The following is a 23,382-nucleotide window of genomic DNA, read 5'->3' on the forward strand; positions in this document are numbered from 1 at the left end:
CAACTGAGGAGAACGAGGAGGAGGCGGAGGAGGAGGAGGAGGTGGTAGTGGAGGAGGAGGAGGAGGAGGAGGAGGAGGAAGAGAAAGAGGAGGCGCCTTCCTTTTTCCCCTCAGCGAGCTCAGCCGGCCCGGTCCCCGCCACCCGAAGGGGGGGCCCTCCTTTCCTCTCCTCTTCCCCCCCACCTCCCCTCCCCGAAGTACCGGTGCCGGAGGAGCGACCCCCTCTCCTCCCCCCGCCCGAGCCGGCAAATGAACTCGGTGCGAGCCGCCAACAGGAGACCCAGGCGAGTGTCCAGGCCGCGCCCGGTGCAGCAGCCGCCTCCGCCGCCACCGCCGCCTCCTGCTGCCGCTCAACCGCCTCAGCAGCAGCAGCAGCAACCATTGCAACTGCCACCGCCTCCGCCGCCGCCACCACCGGAGAGGAACAACAACGCCGCCGCAGCTGCTGCCGCCGCCGCCGCCGTCGCCGCTGGGGAACGGGGTAAGGAAAGAAAAGGACGGGGCCAGCGGCCATGGGGCTGGGAGGGAGAACCGGGTGGGGTTCGTGTACACAGCGCTCACACGCATACACAATTGCGAGCCCAGTCGGCCTTTTTTTTTTAACCTCCACCCATTAGGCGCACAGGCCGCGCTTTGTTTGGCTCAGGCCCTGCTGGAGGGCTGTGGGTGGACCGCGGGAGGGGGGCTCGTAAGCTCCCTGTAGGTTCTCCTCAGGTATTGGGGGGGGAGATAAAGAGTAGAGCGCCTCCTATGGGCTCCCTGGAGGAAGCCAGAAAACGGGAGAGAGAGAGGAGAGAGGCCCAGGTTTGCTTCTCCCTCCTGCCTGCCTTCCCTCCCTCGTCTCCCTCCCCACCGCAGCTTTTGGCCCCGGGAAGGGAGGGCTGCCCCTTGTGTCCGAGACACGCTGTGTATCCCAGTAACTTGTGTTGACACCTTTCCTTTCATTCGCCTTCCCCGCGCCTCCCCCCCCCGTCCTTTCCTCACCAACCCCCCCTTGCTTTCCTTTCTCTTTTTGTAATGGTGTCTCATGGAGACAAGAACTGCTCTCGCTCCCCCTCCCCTTCCTCTTCCTCTCGCTCTCCTCCCTCGCCCTGCCCCAGTGTTTTTGCTGCGCAGTTTGCATTCAATGTGGCTTTGGTTACCGGGTGGCGGGAGGGGGGGAAGAAAAGAAAGAGAGAGAGATCTATGGGGGGGTGCTCCATGGGATAGAATGGAAGAGAGAGCGATTGCAGCCCTGCATACGTAGTGGCTGCGTTTCTGTCGGGGTAGATCATCGGCCATTTATTTATCTCCTTCTCTTCCTCCTCTCCTTCCCCCTCCTCTCCCCGCGCCCTTTGAGTCTCTCGCTCGCCACCTTCACCCATCGCCCTAAATAAAAACCCAATAAATATTTGCTCTCGGTGTCAAAAGTGTTGAGACTGAGAACAGAGGAGCCCAAGCCTTTTTTTTGCGCGTGTGAAGGTTTCGCCTCTTTGCCTGTGCGTGCCTGACCGGGGCCTAGTGCAAAAATGTTGCTCGCTTCCAACATAGTTACGGAAGCACCATTGTCTGAAAGAGCTGGAAATGTAATCGGGATAGGGATTCCTCTGTTTCGTTTCTAATTCGAAATGAAGGGCCTAAACGATTATTTTGAAAATAAAGGCAAGGTCTGGCAGGGCTTTCTTTAGCAGGGCGGCCCGCAGGCGGCCGCGCGGGGGGGGGGTGTAGTGGAAGAGAAGAAGGAGGCTGATCGTTCCTTACTAGGCTACATAACTGTTGCCATATTAATTGGCTGGGCTTCTGTCCCTGTGTTCGTGTGCTGTCGTCGCAGGGTTATTTTCTAAAGGCGAAGAATAGGGGTGGAATCGAAGGAGACATTTTGCATGTATTATCTGGTGGGTTGGATTTTTTTTTTATGCGTTGCACCTATCCTATGATAAAAGGAGAATGACCTGTGATACTGTGGTTTAAGACGTTTAACAAAAACACACCTCCAACCGGTGTTGTCAGTGAAATGTCTTTTGTTTGAGTGTGTAGGACAAATGTACTGTATTTGGAAGCAAAATGTTTCAGCCTTAAGAGTATACTGTGATTCCCTAAAGATTGTTTTGAATATATAACTAAAACAGCAACTCCTTAAACAAAGAGAATGTAAAATACTGGAAGCCTTTTAATTCTTCCTTTCTTCCATGTCTCTCCCTCCCCCCATTGTTCAGTATAAGCATTTTGTCCAAGCTAGATAGCTATGTATTGTGAGAGGATGTGATGTCTTATGCCCAATTGTGAATTTAGTGTAAAACATTTTTTAAAATTACATCAGTTACATAATTACAGGTCTAGTAAAGTGTCATTTAAAACATAGGGAATTGCTTCCTTCTGTATATCATGCATTGCAGACATTTGCTCTCATATAGCATGTGCATGCAGTATACTTCTAGGTATGAGTTTATGTATTGATCGCTTCATATATTTGTGCACAGTGTTTGAAAACTGGAGAAAATATTGGTAGAACACATGCAAATTATATATACTGAAGATTGTAACATAAATCCTGTCAATGTTAGACCTCAAAGGTTGGCTCACGTTATTCAAATACAGTAGTACTCATTTGTTACCTCTAGAAATTGTTTTCCCTAGTGGAATACTCTGAAGTTTGGTAATACCCCAGTGTTTGTGTATAATGTCAGTATTCATTCAAGTATAATATATAGGCAATCACAGCAGCTCATTTGAAGGTAATATTCTGCAGCTTGGTAAATAAAACCTGTGCTATTTAGATATATAATAAAAGGAAATATAATAAAAGCCTGATATATTTGGGGCCTAAAATACCTACTGATCTTTATATATGAAACACACTGGATATAGTATATTAGAGGTTTTTCTTGTTTTCATAATTTTAGAGGTCAATAGTCACGTATATCTGTCTATCCTAAGCTGATTTTGATTTCTTCATAAGTAATATATTTACCTAACCCTCCCTAAATTCAATTCTAGTATTCTAAACTTCTGTTCAGGTGTGTCAGGCTTTGATCCAAAGCATGATGGTTCAGAATTAAATTAAACTGAGAAATTAGGATTCATTGAAATGTATAGATCAGATCTGTTAAAATTGTTGGCCTTCCTTCTGACAGACCATGAGTATATGACAGGTCAGTCACATTAAGACATCACAAGTTTAGTTTCTTCTTTGTAGTCTTTAACAGTTAGTTTAGTGGGGGGAGATAGTGTGACAAATGTTATTTGTTGAATCCTTCAGACTGCTTTAGAAACTTAAAGTGGTGTAAAAGCAACATAAGGAATGCTGCATAGTTTAGGTGGTTAGGTTTCTGGCTACTGAGCCAGAGGATGGGAGTCAGATATCCACTGTGACTCCCTGGCAGGTGCTGAACTTAATGATCCATAGGGTACCTTCCAGTTCTGCTGTTCTAAGATTATTATTTTTATTATACTGTATATAAAATGAAATGTGGGTTGATTAACAAGCCTGCAGATTTGGAATTGTTTTTCAGTGTACAGTATGTGGTCTTGGCAGCTTAGTTTGACTGTTCATGTGATAATGTTACTCTTTATCAAAACTGTTTTGCTGACATATATGTCATGAGGTGTAAATTGTACAGTTTATTGTAGAAAGGCTGGTGATTTGGGATTATGCTGAACAGTTACATGTAAATATTTATGCAGGGAAAAAAGTCTAAAAGAATTGGGAAGAATTGCAGTTGTGTGAAACAGTCTTCTTTAGTGTACAAAACAGGAAGTGAATTATACAGTACTGAAATCTGTATCTTTGATTCTCATTTTCAGTAGGTCATTCTGGAATTTGCCTAATGATATTGTTGAAAAGCTTCCAGCTCTTGCTGTTCTCCCAAGTATTTGGGGGTACCTTAAATGATGGTAAGGGAAGAAGCTGAGCCTTCTCTGTTATGGTGCCTTAAGAATATCTTTGTAGATCTTTTCAGTACTAACTAAGCTATTTTGTTTGTCTAAACATTTGAATTGGCTGCTAGGATCAACAACCTTTTTAAATTTTATTTTTAGTTCTAGTTTGGATCATAGACTTATACACAAACCTGTTGTCTGCTGTGGGGAAGTACAGCTTAAAATATTTTAAATAAATAAATGTTGGTGTTTTAAACTTCCTTAGCATTATAGAATAAAATATATTTTGTACATCACAGGAGACATTTGCAGCAACCCATGTGCCAGTCATTGCACATTTTTAGTAACTGGTGGTGCCTCTGTATTTACATATAGTCCTGATGCCTTCCAATACTGCATAGAAATGTGGATCCTAATAATAATTATTATGTACCGTTGATTCTAACTTATTGTGATCCTTCACAGGGGTTTCTGTGTATAAAGTCTTTGAATGTGGTTTACCAATCCCTCCTCCTAGAGGTGCTTTGGGACCATACAGCTTGCAGTCTGGCTCTTCTCCTGGAAGGCACAGTCGGGAATTGAACTCTCCAATATTCCAACTGAATGAGCTTTGGATCCTTAACGGAATATGGCATCTCTTGATAATAGAATTCAGCAGAATGAAACCATTTAATGTTCTTTAGTGTATATTGAAGTGCTCTATTTTTGAAGTGTACAGTACAAATATTTGTTGTTATGTGCTGTGAAGTCACTTCTAACTTAGGACAACCCTGTGAATGAATGATCTCCAAAATGTCCTGTCCTCTAGAGCCCAAGTCTTGTAGACTCAAGTCTCCGTGGCTTCCTTTAGGGAGTCAGTCCTTCTTTTATTTGGTCTTCTTTTCGTTCTGCCTTCCATCTTTGCAGCGTTGTTGTCTTGTCCAGAGAATCCATCTATACCTGGAAGTAATTTGAATTAGCAAAATATATTTATAATATTCTGTAAGCAAGATCTAATTATCTTTTAGAATACGTATATGGTACCAGTTGCATCTATGTTGAATCTACTGGTAACATCATTACGGACAGCGCTGAGGTATGGTGGATAGTTATGTTGCAGATCTGATTTACAATCTTGGGTACTGATCCAGCAAACAGTATGTTTTCCAAGCCTGTGTACACAGATGGCTTTCTTTAGCTGAATTATGATGAAGGTGGATTGGTCTTAAAATTGGTCTTTTATCCAGCTAATTGGCTGGATAGCTTAATAAGTTAGTTAGAGGTAGGGAGCTCAATTCCCTGCTGGGTCTCCATGGGAAACAGGTAGCCTGTGTAGCCATGGGCAAGCTGCACAGTTCCAGGATGCCCCGAGAAGAAGGGAATGCAACACCACTTCCAAGTATTCTCTATCTAGAAACTTTGTTTTGAAACTGATTTTGTGAGCAGACTTTAAGGTAATCTCTTAAAATAGGTTCTTGCATAATTATTATACCACCATGCATGTTATTTATGATAGGTATAGATAGACTTAAAATATTGCCATTGGCTCACTATGTACATGGCTTAATAACATGTACTGTACTGTTAATGTGAATTGTATACCTATATAGTTCCTTCCTCCTGTTCTTTCTTTTTTATTTTTATTTTTTAAGGTATGTGTGTAGGATATTCTGGTTTGGTGCACTTTGTTCACTATTGTATTTACTACATAACCTGATCCATATAGGGAGCTACCAAAGATACTTGGTTTATTTTCCTTCCAGTCAGAAATGTTCATTCTTACATTCTGTACATGTTAGACTTTCCACAAATGAGGCATGGATCCAGATTTAATTTATGAAAAGACATTAATAGGCTTGTAACTGAGAAAAAGGCTAGAATTCTATTCTGCCACATGCTTGCATAAGCCTGATGATGTTACCAGCAGAGGTGATTTTTTTAATAGTTAAACATTACCTACTTCTGTCCCAAGGGTACCACAGCTCCTACCCTTGTTTTCCCAAAAATAAGACAGGGTCTTATATTAATTTTTGCTCCAGAAAACGCATTAGGGCTTATTCTCAGGGGATGTTTTATTTTTGTCATGTAAAACCATCTACATTTATTCATATGCAGTCATGTCATCTTCTGGTTGCTGCACAGTGGTGAAGGGCGGGGTTTCACTTAACTAGGACTTATTTTTGGAGTGGGATTGATTTTAGGGGAAACAGGGTATGTAATCCCCTTTATTGTCAGGAAGAGGTGAGAAGAGAGATTTTAATTATGGAAACTTGCCAGCAACAGCATGACTTTTTCCTTCTGCTCTGAAGCTCCCATGGCTTTCTAGCCACCTAGAGTGGTCTGGTAGTCCAGATAGGCGGGGTATAAATCAAATAAATAAATAAATAAAATAAGAAGGGACTCTACGCGAGCTGTGGAACAGAAGTTGGAAATATTTAATTCCTGAAAAATCACCCCTACTTGTGACCTTATTAGCCTTGTACAGGCCTAAATTATAGGAAAGGATTTCATCCAAATTATTTATTTAGCATTAACACTGCATCTCAAGATAGTGCCTACTCAGAAATATAAATTATATTTGTGTGGGGCTCCTGTCCATCATTTGCTGTGAAACAGTGTAGCAGTTACATTATATAATAAATCCAAGTTTGTAATACAAAGTATTTATGCAGGTTTAAAAAAAACAGTTACTAGCATTCTCTACATAAATTAAAAATATTGTACAACATACATGTGTGCCTATTTACTGAACATATTGTTAATACTAATATTACCTTGCAACAGCAGTTTTTAGTGGAGAAGCTGCATAGTGTGGATTCTTTCTAGTGCCAGGAATCTTACTAGTCTAGAATGCTGATGTTGTGATATAGCTGCAAAAGGCTACACATGCAGAATGGTGTACAAGCAACCAGAGCCCAGTAGCCCAGGGCATGTGGACAAGGTCTTCAAGAGGTGAGAAGCACATGTGTGCCAGAATCTTGCTCTTACTGGCTCATTGAACTAGCCCAGTGGAGGGCAGGGGCTAGGAAACTGATTTCCAAAACAGTCAATATGATTGAGGGGAAGGGGGTACATTCAGGGACTAACTCTTATCCTGGAGACTTGAGTGGAGAATTCCAACCAAATGGCACCAGGGGTGAGGCATTTAAAAATACAGTACCTGCCTCCAAACTGGTTGAAACTAGCTCTTGGCTCACCTTATGCAATATGCCTGGTAGATCTCTGCCCTGACCATTTTGGGACATTCATTTATAATTTTTCTACCCTATGAATTTTAACTAATGAAAGCTTGCACTGAATGTTTCATTTTTAGTGGTCTAAGTACTGTAAAGGTATCAGCCCTTGTTCATTTGGATTTTGTAAAAGTCTAGATGGCTGTCAGGTTTGTTGTTTTCTGAATGGATAAAGGAGATGATAAAGCAAAGTATGCTGCTTATATACCTCCCCATAGCTCTTAAAGCACTCTCTGGATGGTTTACAATTTTTAGTTATGCAGATTACACACACACACACACACACACACCCATGAGCTGGGTATTCAGTTTACCAACCTTGGAAGGATAGACGACTGAACTTCAAACTGGATACCTGGGATAGAACCTAGTCTGTGAGCAGTTTTTGGCTGCAATACTGCAGCTTAACCACTGTGCCAGTGCTGCAAAAGGGTAGGGTTTTTTGGTATGTCTAAAAGACGTTGGGATAAGACCTTTGTTGAAAAAAACTCTATTTTCATCACACTGTATTGGATAATTATACCAGTTAATTAGATAAAACGTGAAGGCAGTGTTTCACAGTGGAGTTGGGCCTTCTTGAAAAGGGTGAGTGTAGAAGGTTGTGTTAGGTGATTCCTGTTCAGTGTCTTGACTGATGTTTTTGGAAGTCCCTCAAGATTCTATCTTGTCACCTATGTTATTTATAGCATGTACGCAAAATTGCTAGGAGAGACTGAGGGTTTGGGAGTTCATTTCCACCATTGTGCTGACAACACCAAACTCTTTCCTCTGTCCATCTAAATCCAAGCTTCTGTGAATTTAGATTTAAATTTGAAGCTGTTCCTGATAACAATAATGGATTGAATGAAGGCATGCAAACTTGAAACTCAATTCAGATAAGAAAGGTGCTCCTCAGCTGAAAGGCATATCTAGCAGTAGGGATTCAGCTTGTGCTGAATGGACTTACATTCCCCCTGAAGACTCAGGTTTGTGGATTGGATATACTCCTATACTCAGCAGTGGGCTTGAATGCTAATGTTTCTACAATGAGGAGGAGTTTATTTGAACATTAAAGATAGTTCACCAGCCATGGTTTTCACTGGAAATGTGTGATATAGCAATGGTTACATCCAGTTTGGGTTACTGTAATGCACTCTATGTAGAGCAGCCCTTGTAAATTTCAGTGGATCCAAAATGCTGTTGCCAGACTTTTGGGACACATATTCTTTTCTGCAGAAGTCACATAAATTCCTTCCTACAGCAGTTTCACTGACCACCAGTTCCCAGGCACAATTCATGGGGTTCAGCATTGCCCCCATCTTTAATAAATTGCCCAGATTTTAAGATATTCAAGGAGGCCTCTCTTTAAGTACCACTGGCATAACAGGCATGGTAAGGACTTGGGAATGACCTTTTTATTCAGGCAACCTTTTGGAAGTTGCCAGCCTGGCTGCAGAGAATAGGGATTTTAATGCAGGGAAGAGAATAGTGTTTTGTGTATTTTTTTTAATTTGTTAATTTGTTTTGCTGTACTTCAAGTTGCTTTTAATCCATTTTAATAATGTTACGATAAGTTTAGTTGTGTTTTAATGCTATGAAGTTATGATTATTAGCAGAATCTTCTAAAAATATTTTTATGTGTTATTTGGATTCTGGTACTGGAGCGGAGGGACACGGCAAGATAATAAGTAAATTAAAAATATTTCCCCAGTGTTTGCTGGAGAAGTGGTAATTTCTGCCTGCTGCCCTTCCTACATTTTTAAAGGTCCTGGCATGGCAGTGGCAATTTCCATAGTCCATGTCTGTTTCACATGTTAAATTGGGCAGTGTTCTTTTTCCTGTCATGGAACACAGCCTTACTGAGTGCATTGTTCTTTTTAAAAAATATTAAAAAGTAAATAAAGTGGCATTTCAGCAGTACTTATAACAGACAGGGTTCATATCAAGCAGCTTAATGTTTGACAATGTAATAAAACATACCAAAAGTTGTGAATTAAAACTTCCTGCTATAAGCCCCATTTATCTGAAATGCTCAACTTGCATGGTGTTGTGGATCATTTGTGTGGATCATTTGTGCTAAATGATTTGAGAAGATAGTTAAGAATCAATTTACTTACATCGGCATTTTTGGCATTTTTTTCCTTGAAAACAAGGGATGTGTTACTGTTCCTTAGGAAACCTGAAGTTAAGGAAGCTCCATCTGTTTATGTCTAGATCCAAAAAAATGTCCAGGGGAATTGCACTTGTACAGTGCAGCTTTCCTACCTCTTTTCTTCTGCACCATCACTGATTAAAGGCAAATTCAGGATGCATGTGAGTTGTACACAATGTGACAAAATCATCTGTGCCTTGGAATCGCCAAAAAGAGCCCTGAATCAGGGTTGATTTGCTACTGCTAGTGACACGGGGCTGCACAGCAGGACTTTAACTGTTACATCTGGTGTGGGTACCATAGAAAACTTTAACCATTGCCTATATGTTTAGTGGCATACATTTTTTTTCATAGTTATTTGGCCCTTAAACTGAGACAGTGTGGTAGATGAACTGATGTACTTTGTCCCATAAAGTGGGATGGCCTCTTCAAAGTGGCCTCCCACAGCTGAGAGGCAGTGAAATTGGCCATGTGTTGATTTGATTGTGATAAATTTCTTGTGGGTGCTATGACATTTTCTGTGGTTTTCTGGAAGTATGTTTGTAATACACAACCTTTATTATGTTGTTTATGTTCACATTTTTTCTTCTAAATACTTTTTGAACTGAATGTGTTATTTTTAAGTGTTAAAAATCCTTATTACACTTGTTATTGATGATTTAAAGACTTATGTAGATAATACAACACGCAGCAGGAATTGTACAAGCATATAAAGTATGGCTCTATAGGAAGACTTCCATATTGGGATAGTTATAAGTCAAGGCTGAATTTTTGTTTTCTGCTGAAATACTACCCTCATTTTCAGTGCAGTGTTTTCATCAGGGATGGGATTATATATATACTGTATATGTGTGTGTCTCTGTGTGTATGTGTACACACACACACACACACTCTTATCTAGTGGCATGCCATTATTCTAGACAGTATACCAAATAAAAACATTTACAAACACCAATTCCCCCATCTGTCACACACATAATCAAAATAGTAGCCAAAAATCCAAATGGTGATGGCATCCAAAACAACATTAAAATCTAACATAGCCATGATAGGCTGTTATGAGGGGAGGATATCCTGAAAAGATTCTCTGAATATGTTTTTATTAGTTTTCAAAACACCAGGAGAGAAGGGGCCTGGTGCACCTCCTCTGGCAGGGCATCCACCACCGAGAAGGCCCAATTTCTAATCATAGATTTCTGAGCCTTCCTCAGGGTAGCAGTCTGAGGGATTTTCCAGATGCCTGAGCCTTCCTCAGGGTGGCAACCTGAGGGATTTCCCCCTAAAATACCTAGAAGGTATTTTCTCTTGAAGAAAATCTTTCAAGGTACCTAGATGCTAGATACATATTTTTATGTAGGTTTGACATTTTACATACTTCTCAGTTGATTCGTGGATTAGTTGCTGTGGGTAGGTTGCTGTGAGATAAGGCTGAGAAAATTCATGCCCATCTTATATCTTTTATTTGTTCTTTTAAAATATTTTACCCTCATCATTTTCCTAAAAAGGACCAAAGGCAGCTTACAGATTTTTTTAAAAAAAGCTAAAAACAATTTATTACACTATTAAACTAGAATTAAATAATGATATTAAAAATTCATAGATAAAAGCAGTATTAGAAACACATTAAAAATAACAGAAAAACATCATTCTCTTTAAGAAACCTTCTTAGTCAGCCAGTTACTAAAAGAAAAACTACCTGAAAAGAAAGGTTTTTGCAGCTCTTGGAAGGACAGCAAAGATGAGGCCAGCGTGGTCTCCCATAGGAGGAATTCCAGAGTTTGGGAGCAGTGACAAAGGAGGCCCTGTCCTGTGGGACTGAGAAAGCTCTACCCTGATGATCTTAAAACCCATCTCCTAAAAGGGAGATGCAATCCTTGAAATAGCTTGAACTTGTCTTAGCAATAATAGAGTTTATGCACGTGCGCTGTGTTAAAGAATGGGATTAGTGTATTCTCGAAGGCTTTCACAGCCGGGATCTGATGGTTGTTGTAGGTTTTTTGGGCTTTTTGGCCGTGTTCTGTACACCGCCAAACAGCCTGAAAAACCTACAACAACCAATGGGATTAGTATTGTGCCATCTTGATTTCCTACCACAGGCACCAAAATGTATTGGGCTAGCCCTAATTATAATTGGTATTTAAACTGTCTGTTTTCAGTCAAGTAGGGAAATGTTCACTATTCTCTTTGATATCTGGAGAAGAGAGTAAAAAATGAAACTCACTTTAATTTTGTTTTTCTTTGTGAATTTTAAACAATGCCATCCTAAGGCTTTTTGTGTTTGACCAGAGGACTGGTCTGACACAATGCCAGTAAGCCTCAGACTTTTCTGTCTTATTGTAACAGGTATGAGAACTTCATTGTGAACTGGAAGTTCTGTGTGTAAATTGGTGCAATTTATAGGCATCATTTAAGTATAAACAAATCACTATTTCCAGCCTGCATCCCTTCTGCATATGTTCGGTCTGTTGTGTTCTCCTATTTTAGTCTGCAGATTGAGTTTTTAAAAAACAGAGAGGACACTATATATAGTATATGGCTGATAGTTACCATCTTCTTTAAGCTGTTACATACCATTTTCTCCCCAAAATAAGACCTGGTATGATTTTTCAGGATGCTCATAATATAAGCCGTACCCCCAAAATAAGGCCTAGTTAAGTAAAACCCCGCTCTCCGCCAGGGACTCATTGTGCAGCAACTGAGATTGACTCCATACTCCCCCCCCCCAACAAGCGTGTTCCTAAAACTAGGCAGAAACCATCTAGTCCTGCAGTGGAAGGGGTTTGAGGCCAGTTTGTGTTGGGGCCCTTAACACCAACATCAGCACCGCCACCACCTCGCTCCCCTTCCTGGAGGGATTCACAAGAAATTCAGGACGGAATTCGGGGTTTGGAGAGTTATGATGATGTTCCAGAAGATGATATGACTGTATTTGAATAAATATAGATTGTTGTACATGTAAAAATAAAATATCCCCTGAAGATAAGCCCTAATGCATTTTTGGAGCAAAAATTAATATAAAACCTGGTTTTATTTTTGGGGAAACAGAGTACCTGTGATGCAGCAGCAGATAGAAGGTATAGAACCTCCACAGTGATTTAGATCTATACTACACAAACTGAATTACATTATACATTAAAAGCTAAATACAATGTATGATGGTATTAAAAGTACTATTTCTACCATTACCTGTGAAGGTTTAGTTAATGGAATAATTAATATGAATGGAATCATGGTTTAGTACATCTGTGTAAAAGAGTCAAATTGTACTAGTATCTGTGTTGGGTTATGGGAATGTACACAGGAAGCTATTGGTGCTGTGCCAAGAATGACTTGGGAGGAGTTGGTAAATATGTGGTTTGAGATTTTTTCCACTGCTAGTAATTGTTCTTTGATATGTTAATTCAATGTGCATTGCTTCCAAGACAGCAGTAGTATGAACAGCAGTGAAAACACAGTTGTCCAGGACTAAATGTGGTCTTAGAAACTCCATTTACTGCAGCAGTGGCATACTCTGACAATGGAATTAATTCATTGTTTAGTCTCTTTATGCCACTGACTTACTGTGAACAACAGAACTGTAAGAAATAAATTCAGTTTAAAAGAAGGGTAATAGTAATTTTAATTAAATTTGTTATAATTATTACTTAAAGTGGAGAGGATTATATTGATTACAGTTTGTCATGCAGTTAGTTACAATAATAATGAGTTCAGCTAGCAACTATTTCTTTTTGAATTTAGAATTTCCTCCTAACATTTCAGTTAATTTCAGCTGTTTGGAATCCCTTTATATGTCAATAATGCATTTGTAAATTACCAGTAAAATCAGCATAGAGACTTGGTTTAAGTATTTGACTTTAAAATTAACTGATGAGTTTGCTTTTTAGCTGCAAAAAGTTGGCACAGTACACCATACTTTGCTGATGAAATCTAAAGACCTCTGAGTGGAAGATTTTGAATTTTTAAAAAAATTAGTGGTGGGGAGGATTTTTGGTTTTCTTGTCTACATCCAGATCCTCCAGAAATCTCAAATCTTGTTCATAATGGGATAAGTTGACTTTCAGGAACTGTCATAGTGGGAATATGGTGGATTTTGGAATGAGGAGTGTGCACATTCTCTCTCTCTCTCTCTCTCTCTCTCTCTCTCTCTCTCTCTCTCTCTCTCTCTCTCACACACACACACACACACACACACACACACACACACACACACACAGAGAGAGAGAGAGAGAGAGAGAGAGAGAGAGAGAGAGAGAGAGAGAGAGAGAGAGAGAGAGAGAGAGCAGGTACATAAATAGAATGCTCTGGGAGGTTTTTCAGCTTGGAGTCTTACTCTTCAGTTGGTAATAAAGCTTTATTGTGTGTGGTTTATGTATACTTAAACTTAATTTTAAAAGCCAAGAAATTCAGTTCTTCAAAACCCTCCAGTCCATGAATGTGGGATATTGTACAGTAGTTCTGTATCCACGATGTAAAATGCCAGGACATGGCTACCGTGTATCCCTGAAAATAAGACAGGGTCTTATATTAATTTTTGCTCCAAAAATGCATTAGGGCTTATTTTCAGGGGATGTTTTATTTTTTTATGTACAACAATCTACATTTTTTCAAATACAGTCATGTCATCTTCTTCTGGTTGCTGCACAATGGTGGAGGGCAGGGTTTCATTTAACTGGGGCTAATTTTTGAGGTAAGGCTTATATTAAAAGCATCCTGACAAATCATACAAGCGCTTATTTTCAGGTTAGGTCTTATTTTCAGGGAAAGAGCGTAGATACTGCTGCACAATACCATGTCTGCATTTCCAGCAGGAAAAAGATGCCAAATTTACATATTAATAGGCAGCCTACATGTTGAGGACATCCATGTGGGCAGTCAAGATGGTCTACAACCTTATGCTCACTACCATTCACAAAGAGAAACCAAGCAGGAGAAAATCCCAGGAGTGGGCTTCTCTTATTTCATCAGTTAACCACTTCTCACCCAAATACAAAGCAATTGCCAGGGTTGTTTTTCAGGTTCTCTTAATCTATTGCTTGGATAATATGGATGATCATCAAGTGCTGTGATGAAACCTCTGCTTTGAAAGGGCAGTTGACAGGTGTTTGAATTGTCACATTCATGTATGAACTGGCCCTGGAACTGGTTCCAAATATGTATGGAAACAGGTGCCTTCACATTTCATATCTTGGATTTTGCAGATTCAGAGGATGAAACGTTTCTGCTTTCTTTTCATCTGCACCAGGAATATCATTTTCTTTGCTGAAGCGTGGTATCAGCTAAACGTAATCTTTGCTGTTCTTGTTTTTTAATCTAGACGGTGCCAATGTTTCGAACAAAAAAGTGATGATTCATTAATTCTGGCATTAAGGAGGAGGCAGAGAGAATAATTGACAGTATTTGCTGCTGCCCGTACTCTCAGAAAGTGCAGTAGAGAATTGAATTTCCAAGCTGTGGCTCTCTAGACCGATGAAGGAATAACAACATTCATAGCAGTTTTTAAAAAACAAAATTCAACAGTGATGTAAAATGTAGAATAATGAACATTGTTTTTGTACACCTCTGTTCCAAGCCAAAAAGGAACCATGTAACAGGAGGAGGGGTATTAAGTGACTTGCAACCTTTTATCTCACAAGATTCACACTGACATTTCAATACATGCTCTGAAAGTGAAATCGAAAGCCTCTGAGCTGGTTCTGCAGCCCCATTTTGGAATTTGCTTTAAACACAGACCATAAATTTTGGAACATTTATGCTTCTTCTTCACCACCTCCAGCTCTGGAATGCTCAGCCTAATGAAGACTTTTGTGAAGTTGTTTGTAATTTTTTTTAAAGTGGTCACCCACTTTTTAAAGTTTCACCCATATTTGTCTTCAGGCTGTAATTAGAGTAATTCAAGATAACATGTCCACGTTTCATTATTGAATTGAATTGAATTACTAGGAGTAGGAATTTCTAAGCTTCCGTCTTGTAAATTGTTTTTCTATAAAATCAAAGCTTCCTGGGCATTTTAGAAATTTTAATTTTTCCTGTCATGCAGATATTGTCTGTCCATGTTGTTGGCTTTTTGGAGTGTGACTGTGTCTTGGAGGGGCGGATTATTGAAAAATATTGATGGTAATGAGTGTATTTAGAATTCAGGTGCCTTTATAGTACAGTGTATTCCAAGAAAAATAGAAGTAACCCTACATCACAGAAGCTAAAGGAATTAATAAGAGATGGGGGTATTCGTATATAAATACCCCCTCACAGCTGGAGTTAACAAAGGCGGACTGTCCACTCACACGTCCACTGCTGGCAGCGGCCCCACTCTTCCTTCAATTCACTCTGGAGCACCCAGTCAGCTAGCCACTCCTGGCAGGAGGGAAGACGAGTCTCCCTGCAAGGCTGACAAGTGGCTAGTCGACTGGGTGCTCCAGAGCAATTGGAAGGAAGAGCGGGGCCGGCGGCAGCAGTGGACACGTGAGCGGATGGTCTGGCCCTAGAAGCCCTGAACCCTTGTTAACGCCTCCTGTGTGGAGTTAGAATTATATGTCCATATATTTCCCCCTTTCCCAAGTTGCTTTGCTCAGAGGTTTAGCAACAAGTATTTAAGTTTCATTACTACCATGGAAATTTACTGTCTAATTCATGGAAAAACACAGACATGCCTTGTTGCTTTTAGCATTTGCTTCTGGGCATTGTTAAGACAATTTAAGCAGAAGTACCCTTTGCTACTTGTGCTGTACATCTGGAAAAAACGTTTGAGAAGTTATCTGTGCAATTTCTTTTACAATCCTAATGCAGTCTCCCTCATACAGTGGTAAGAGATTCACTTTGGTTGAAATGTTTTACAGTGCAAGTCACGCTAATCTATTGAGAAGTAAGGCTTGCTGTATACACTACAGTGGGATGCATTCCATAGTGAAGATGAGTTTGGATCTGCAGAGATAGTATATGCTCAAATAAATGCCTCCTGCACAGTTTACTTTCCTATACAGAGAGATACGGATTTATATTTCCATTTTAATTCTTTTAACAACCATCTCTGATTGTGTGGTGGCTCGATATGGGGATAGATATGTCTCTGCACAGGACTTAATATGGAGTGCAACTGTAGCAGTTTGGAAATGTCCATTACTTAAAACGTAGCTTAAAGTGAAAAGATTCTTCTTTAGAAGAAGATTGTAAAATACTGGAATACACTGTTCCCCACTGTTCCATATGATTTATTTTTGCAAGCTAAAATTAGAGTTCGTACTGACGTGATACCTTTACCGGTAACTCCTTTGCCCCATTTAACACAATAATTGTCATCTCCCAGTGTCCCATTATGACCTCTAAAATTTAGAGTGGTGTTTTTTGTGGCTGCTTTCATTGATGGAGATTTTTAATAGTTAGTAAAGCTTGAACCTAAGCAGTTTTCAGAAACATTGTGAGAAAATTTATTTGAATTGTTTTCAACAGGTTGGATTAGAACCAGTGGTGAAGGGATGGGTATTGTCCCTCCCTCCTAATCAAAGGAAAGCAACCAAATAATCTTTGAACTTTGTAATTCAAACTGTTTGTTCATAGTAGAGAAACAGCAACACTGTGTTGGGCAGATGGTATCACAAATGATTATCTGGAAGGTTTTAAGCTGATATGTATTTTACTGTGTAAATTAAATACCTTAAAACCATTACAACTATTTCCTCCCCCCCCCCCAAGTGTGCCTCATCTTAGTTATGAGCAACACTTCATGTGAGGCATTTTGCTATTTTGCTATAAGGAGCTTAATTAAGTATGTTCAGTCCATGCTGAACAAAAGACGTATTTTCTTTCATAATTTTGGAAGATTTTACAATAATTGTGGAAAAGCACCCAAAATATATTAATGAATTATTCAACAAATCATCTTGCTTCTCCCATTGCTGAGGCTGGTTTTAAGCAGTACAGTAGTTCAGTGGGTTAGAAGCAGGATTATGCTTTTCTGACTAAACTGGGACTGAATGTTTGTGATAATTTTTGCTTTATGGTTACATTAAACTTCAAAATATATTTCTCATTAATCAGAATGAGATTCCTAAGTGTATGGTTTGCTGGGCCCAAACCCATGATAATTTGATTTGGTCTAATTCTTGCAGGTTTGTTGTTCTTGTAACTAAATATTATAAAATACAGTGGTGCCCTGCATGATGACAACCCAGCAGAATGACGAAATTGCATGACGATGATTTTTTGCGATCGCTATAGCGATCACAAAATGATGTTTCCTATGGGGGATTTTCGTTTGGCGACGATTAGGACCTTGCTTCACGAACTGTTTGTTCGCAAAATGATGATTTTTCCGGCTCGACAAAATGGCTGCCCTGTGTTTTCCGGACCTATGCTTCGCAGGGCAGCCATTTTAACAGCTGATCAGCGCTCGGAAAATGGCTTTCCCTATGGGTGATCTTCGCTGGACGATGAGGTAATTTCCCCATTGGAACGCATTAAATGGGTTTCAGCGTATTTCAATGGGAAATTGTTTTTCGCATGACGACGATTTCGCTTAACAGTGATTTTCCTGGAACGGATTATCGTCGTCATGCGGGGCACCACTGTATTTTCCTTATGGACACAGGTGCTGTGCTTTTTTAAAAACTCAATTTCTATTTTAATACAAAACTAATGAACAACCTCCAGCCATGTGACCCATTTTCAGATTCCAGAAACAAATACCTTTATTGGACTACAAATATAGCATAATCAGGTGAATATTCAAGCTTATAGAACTCAGCAGGCTGAGCATTGTGGAAGTTAGAGGAAGGTAGCAGAAAAATCTAGACATCACACTGTCTGTGAATTGAGGTTGTGGGATAAATTTAAATTTTGAGCTATCACCTTGAATTGTAAGAATAGCAGGTTCCACCTCATATGTCATAGAGTCAGTTGCCTTTCTCTAGCTCTAACAAATATTTTAGATATTACATGCATGCATTCAATATATTTATAAATTTAAAAAATCTAGAAATGTAATATATTTCCAAGCAGCAATTTAATTTCTCGCTTTATATCTGTATAAACATTATTAATTTTAAGTCTACACTATCATTCTGTTCAATTATGTTTTATGTTTCATCCACTCTGAAACTTGAGAGATGCATACTTAGAGATCCCAGGTGGTTTTCCATGAACAAACCTAGCCCTGCTGGCAACCTCCACCTTTTTTTCTGCATGCAAAGAGTTAATATTTATAGGAGTGATGAGATTATGCATAGCCATGTATATTAGGATTGATTATGCCACTTTTTTACTGCAGAGAGCTTTGTTTTCATAAGTTTAATAGGATTCTGCCTTCCTTTTACCCTTGGATTGGATTGAGATATAGTGGTGCCCCGCATGATGACGATAATTCGTTCCGGGAAGATTTCTGTTAAGCAAAATTGTCGTCATGCGAAAAACAATTCCCCATTGGAATGCATTGAAACCCATTTAATGCATTCCAATGGGGAAATTACCTCGTCGTCCAGCAAAGATCGCCCATAGGAGAAGCCATTTTCCGAGCGCCGATCAGCTGTTAAAATGGCTGCCCTGCGAAGCATGGGTCTGGAAAACACAGGGCAGCCATTTTAGGAACCCGATGATCAGCATGGACCTAATCGACGTCCAGCGGAATTCCCCCATAGAAACGACTGTTTTGCGAATCGCTATAGTGATTGCAAAAATTCCCCGTCCTGCGGATTCGTCGTACAGCGGGGTCATCGTCTAGCAAGGTACCACTGTATGTTGAAAGCAGTGTTTTTTTTTGTTTTTGTTTTTTTGCATTTAAGGATATTCTTATACTGAACTTTGAGGCCAGACCAGATTTGCATGTTTTATTGAACACAAATTTGGTGGTATTGTTATAAAATTAGGCTAGTGGGATTAACATAAGTAAAAGGGGCTCACAAAGGATCGGATAGGAGTGTATGCTTTAATGCTTTTTTCAGTACCAGAAGTGAGTGGACTAGGGAAAAGATTTTTAAAATTTCTAAAGTGCAGAAGGGGATATAAGGAGAAATAGGTTTCTCACAGTCTTTTAATATGGGAAGTAGACTCCTCCCACTTAATACTCCTCTCCTATGAGTACGTCTGCTTTGGCTATATGAGGAACAGAGGAGGAAAGATTATTCATAGGTCCATTTCTACTGATGGATGTCTTGTGTGCTAAGGAGAAGAATATGGCATATCTGGTATAGAAATAGGAAAATAGAGAGCTAATGTGCTCCCTTGTAAAAGGTACTTTTGAATAAAGAGCCTAGCAATCAAAACATTTTACTTGGCAAGAAGTGAATATTGAATCAGATACTAGGGAATGGGATTTTTGGATTTCTAGCTTCCTGCTCAGAACGCTCCCAGCTAGCGTAGGGGAAGGAATAGGAAGGTTAGGCAGAGGTAGGCCTCAGGGCATTCCAACTGGGGCCTTACTTCACAGTGAGCCACATTTTAGTGTTTGTAAGGTTTCTGTTTCTCAGTTAAAACTCCCAGAAAGGAGAATTTTGGGATCTGTAGTCCAAGAAATCAAAAAAATGCCATTCATTTCAAATGCTTTACTAAAATACAAGAAGCAAGAAAAGGAAACATGGAGTATGTACTAAACTATAATTTATTTAACCTGGCCAGTCTCTTCCAAAGTGATACTTGTGAGTTGTTTTCCAGATGAAAATATATGTTGTTTTGTTTCGTGAATGAATCTTTGGTGAATTACAGCGTTGGCATTCATAACAACAACAACATAGTCATCATCTTACAGCTGGAAGGGACCCTATGGATCATTGAATCCTATTCTGATTTGTGGTGACCCTTTTCAGGGTTTTTCAGGTGGAGGATACTCAGAAGTGTCTTACCCTTACCCTCCCTTCACAAGAGCTTTGTGATACTGTAGTTAATCTGCAGTACTGCAGCCAAAACTTCTCATGACCCGCGTTCAATCTCAGGTTGCCAGCTTGAGGTTCACTCAGTCTTCCATCCTTCCGATGTTAGTAAATAGAGTACCTAACTTGCTAGCGGGGCAGTGTATAGTTTGCATAATAAATATGTAAACCATCCAGAAAGGGCTTTAGGCGTTGTGCGGTGGTGTATAGGCAGCACACCATTCCCTTCTCCTGGGGGAGCCCTGGGACTGTGCAGCTTGTTGAAGGCCACACAGCCTGGCTTTACTTACAGGAGGAGTAATGGGGAATTGAACTCCTAATCTCTGGTTCTGCAGCCAGATGCCTAAACCACTGAGCTATCCAGCCAGCTACCAAAAGAATTGCATCTTTATTGTATAATTTTATTAATAAATTGATAGTCTGTTTGTAATATTTATATATTAGATGGCAACCTAGTGAGGTTATTTATTTATATCTCAAAAGGGTCTACCAAAGCTGTTCTTTTTGTACACTGGACTGAGTAAAGAAAACTGCAGCCCAGATCATATCTGCTTGTTTAAATGTAAAATACTTTATCAGAAAAATCTTTTCCCAGTTGATTTGTGAAGAAAATAACCAATGTCTCGTGATAAGGTTACACTGTTAAAACTAAGATATTTTTAATCTGCTCAGTGGCTGTTTGGGGGAACACGTGGAATCCCCATATAAATTCTTTGCACTTCCCTGAGGAACTATAACACTGACTAACAGCATATAAAACAGTCAATTAAGGGGGGCGGAACCAGCAGTGTTCCTAAAATCAGGTAGTGCTAACAGACATATGACTCACATTAATGGGGTTCTCTGTTGCGCATGGAAACCACATTTCAGTCAGTGTCCCTCAGTTCCTTTTTATCCACTCTTAGAACAGTTTGTATCAAAACTTGCTTTTGCTGCACTGTATTTACTAAAGCAACACATTGTTATCGTGCTTGTCAGCTGATTGGTCAAACAGTACTTCATATGAAGGGAGAGGGCAATTGTTTCCACCTAACCTCTTGTTGACATGTCAGTTGTCCCTGTATTGAGGAGGTAGTGTGTGTACCTGTCTATTTTTTAAAACAGTCTTGGATGTAAGAAAAAAACTATGATCCTGTGGCATGTTGATTAAGGTTTGATTAAGAAACTGGCCTTTACGTACTCAGACTTGAATGTGAACTATATATTTTTTTCAACTGGTAAAGAAAATTCATTAATATGTCATTTGTAAACATTGTGACAGATAGAAGAGCTGTTCTAGAAAATTACAGATTGTTTTAGTACATTGTAAATTGTAGATCCACAGATAGCCACCCATAATCTTGGTATGCCAAAGGTGTTATTATGTTGCTTTTGGATTAAAAATTGCCATGTCATTTTAGTATTTTTTTTATTTATTCTGTAGCTGCTCGGGTTTGGGCTGGGTGGGGGGGTTATGTTTCTGTGCTTTGATGGGTCTTGCACTGTTTTTTTTTTAGTGGGAGTTTTATTCGGAACGGATTAATCACCTTTCAGTATATTCCTATGGGAAATGGTGCTTTGAGTTACAATCAACTTCAGGTACGACCATCATTCTGGAATGGATTAAGTTGGCAACTCAAGGCACCACTGTACAAATTCACAGCCCCGGGTTCCTTTATTGAGTCAATTCATTTTGTACTTGGTCTTCCTTTTCTCTTACTCTTCTTCTGCTTTTCCCAGCATTATTATCTTTCCTGGAGAGTCTTGTTTTTTCCGTGAATACGACAGCCCCACTCTTGTCATTTTTGCTTCTAGAGAGTTCAGGCTTGATTTGATTTAGGATTCATTGTATGTCTTTCTGATAGGCCATGGTATTTGCAAAGTCCTCCTCCAACACTGTATTTTGAATGAATCAATCTTTTTTGTTTTGTTTTTTTTTAAAAACCTAGACTCAGGGACATCTGCTGTTCAGTTTCCTGGAGGTGAACTGGGTAGATGAAGTGTGATACACCTGAGGATATCCTAAATTCATTTTATCACTATATGACTTTGCGTTGCTTCCAGCATACAGAGACCCGATGAATTAATGACTTACAAAAATGCTATCATTAAAAACAGTGCTCAGGTCTTTCAGTGTAGAGATAGTGGCTTCTTTTATTGAGTTATTCTGTTTCATGCTAGATGTTCTCTTCTTCTGTCTTCTACTTTTTTCTAGTAATATTTTGTTTTCCAGTGAGTCTCATATTCTCACAATATAGCCAAAGTATGATAACTTCAGTTTAGTCATTTCAGCTTTTGGGGAAAATTCATTCTCCATTCAAAGACTTCTTTCTCTTTCTGATGATCCATGGTATATGTGAAATGCCTCTCCAACACCATGTTTTAAATACCTAGAAGCTCAGTCATGGCAACTGGACTTCTTTCTTGTTAGGTTGAAACATTCTTTTACTTATTAAAGTAGCTTCTTCAGTCTGAGAAGAGTTGGTAGGAGATCCCGGATATATCCTCCATGTTGGTTTCACTTCCAACGTGAAGGATATATCAGGGATCTCCTACCAACTCTCCTCAGACTGAAGAAGCTACTTGAATGAGTAGCAAAACGTTTCAAGCTAACAAGAAGTAAATCCAGTTGCCATGACTCAACTTCCAGATAACCACACCTGGATATTGAGAATCATTACGGATGCTGCATTTTAAATGAGTCAACTTTTCCCTTGTTCATTTCGTCTTTCACATCAAAATATACAAATCAGGAATGCAGTATTATAGATCAGTGATCCCCAACCTTTTCTGAACCATGGACCAGTTGGGGGACAGGGTCCATGCATGGGGGGATGGGCACGCGTGGGTGGGCGGGTGGCGGGGAGTGTCTGCGGGGGGGTGGTACATCTGTCTCCGCAGCCGGTCTTGCCAAGGCCACAGACTGGCACTACGCCACAGACCGAGGGTTGGGGACCCCTGTTATACATTATCTTGACCTTGGACTCCAGTAATATATATTTGTTGTTATGTGCTGTCAAGGTAGGGCTGACCTACAGTGACCCTAATTAGGCTTTCAAGGTAAGAGATATTTAAGGAGTAGTTTTAGTAGTTCTATGCCCCAGTGAGCTTCCATGGCTGAGCAGGAATTTGAACTCAGGCCTCTTGAGACCAAGTCCATCACTCTGTCCACTACACCACACTGGGTATCTAATACATCCTTTCACTTATATTTTCTAGTTTCTTTATAGTTGCCCTTTTGAGCCTCAGACCTTTGATTTCTTTGTTAATGTCTCCATTTTGATTGATGATGCAGCAGTTATTGAACAGGAAGTGAAAGAAATGTTATGCTTAGGGGTCATAGAACCTT

The 23,382-nt window shown here is 39.8% G+C and overlaps 1 protein-coding gene across 4 annotated transcripts in view; it reads left to right on the forward strand.

The window, feature by feature from the left end:
- Nucleotides 1-73: 73 nt before the first annotated feature.
- Nucleotides 74-23,382, forward strand: part of FBXO11 (F-box protein 11) — an 86,975-nt gene continuing 63,666 nt past the window's right edge. For 2 of the 4 annotated variants that reach the window (XM_072988000.2, XM_072988001.2), the window contains exon 1: nt 74-481. In XM_072988000.2, coding sequence (XP_072844101.2) covers nt 250-481 — 232 coding nt within the window. In that variant the 5' untranslated portion in view covers nt 74-249. Of the gene's footprint in view, nt 482-695; nt 805-23,382 lie in introns of those variants that run through there. The other 2 variants (XM_078382750.1, XM_078382752.1) reach the window with 2 other exon arrangements.

Source organism: Pogona vitticeps, chromosome 1 (assembly GCF_051106095.1).
Source record: "Pogona vitticeps strain Pit_001003342236 chromosome 1, PviZW2.1, whole genome shotgun sequence".
In the NCBI taxonomy this organism is placed as follows: Eukaryota; Metazoa; Chordata; class Lepidosauria; order Squamata; family Agamidae; genus Pogona; species Pogona vitticeps.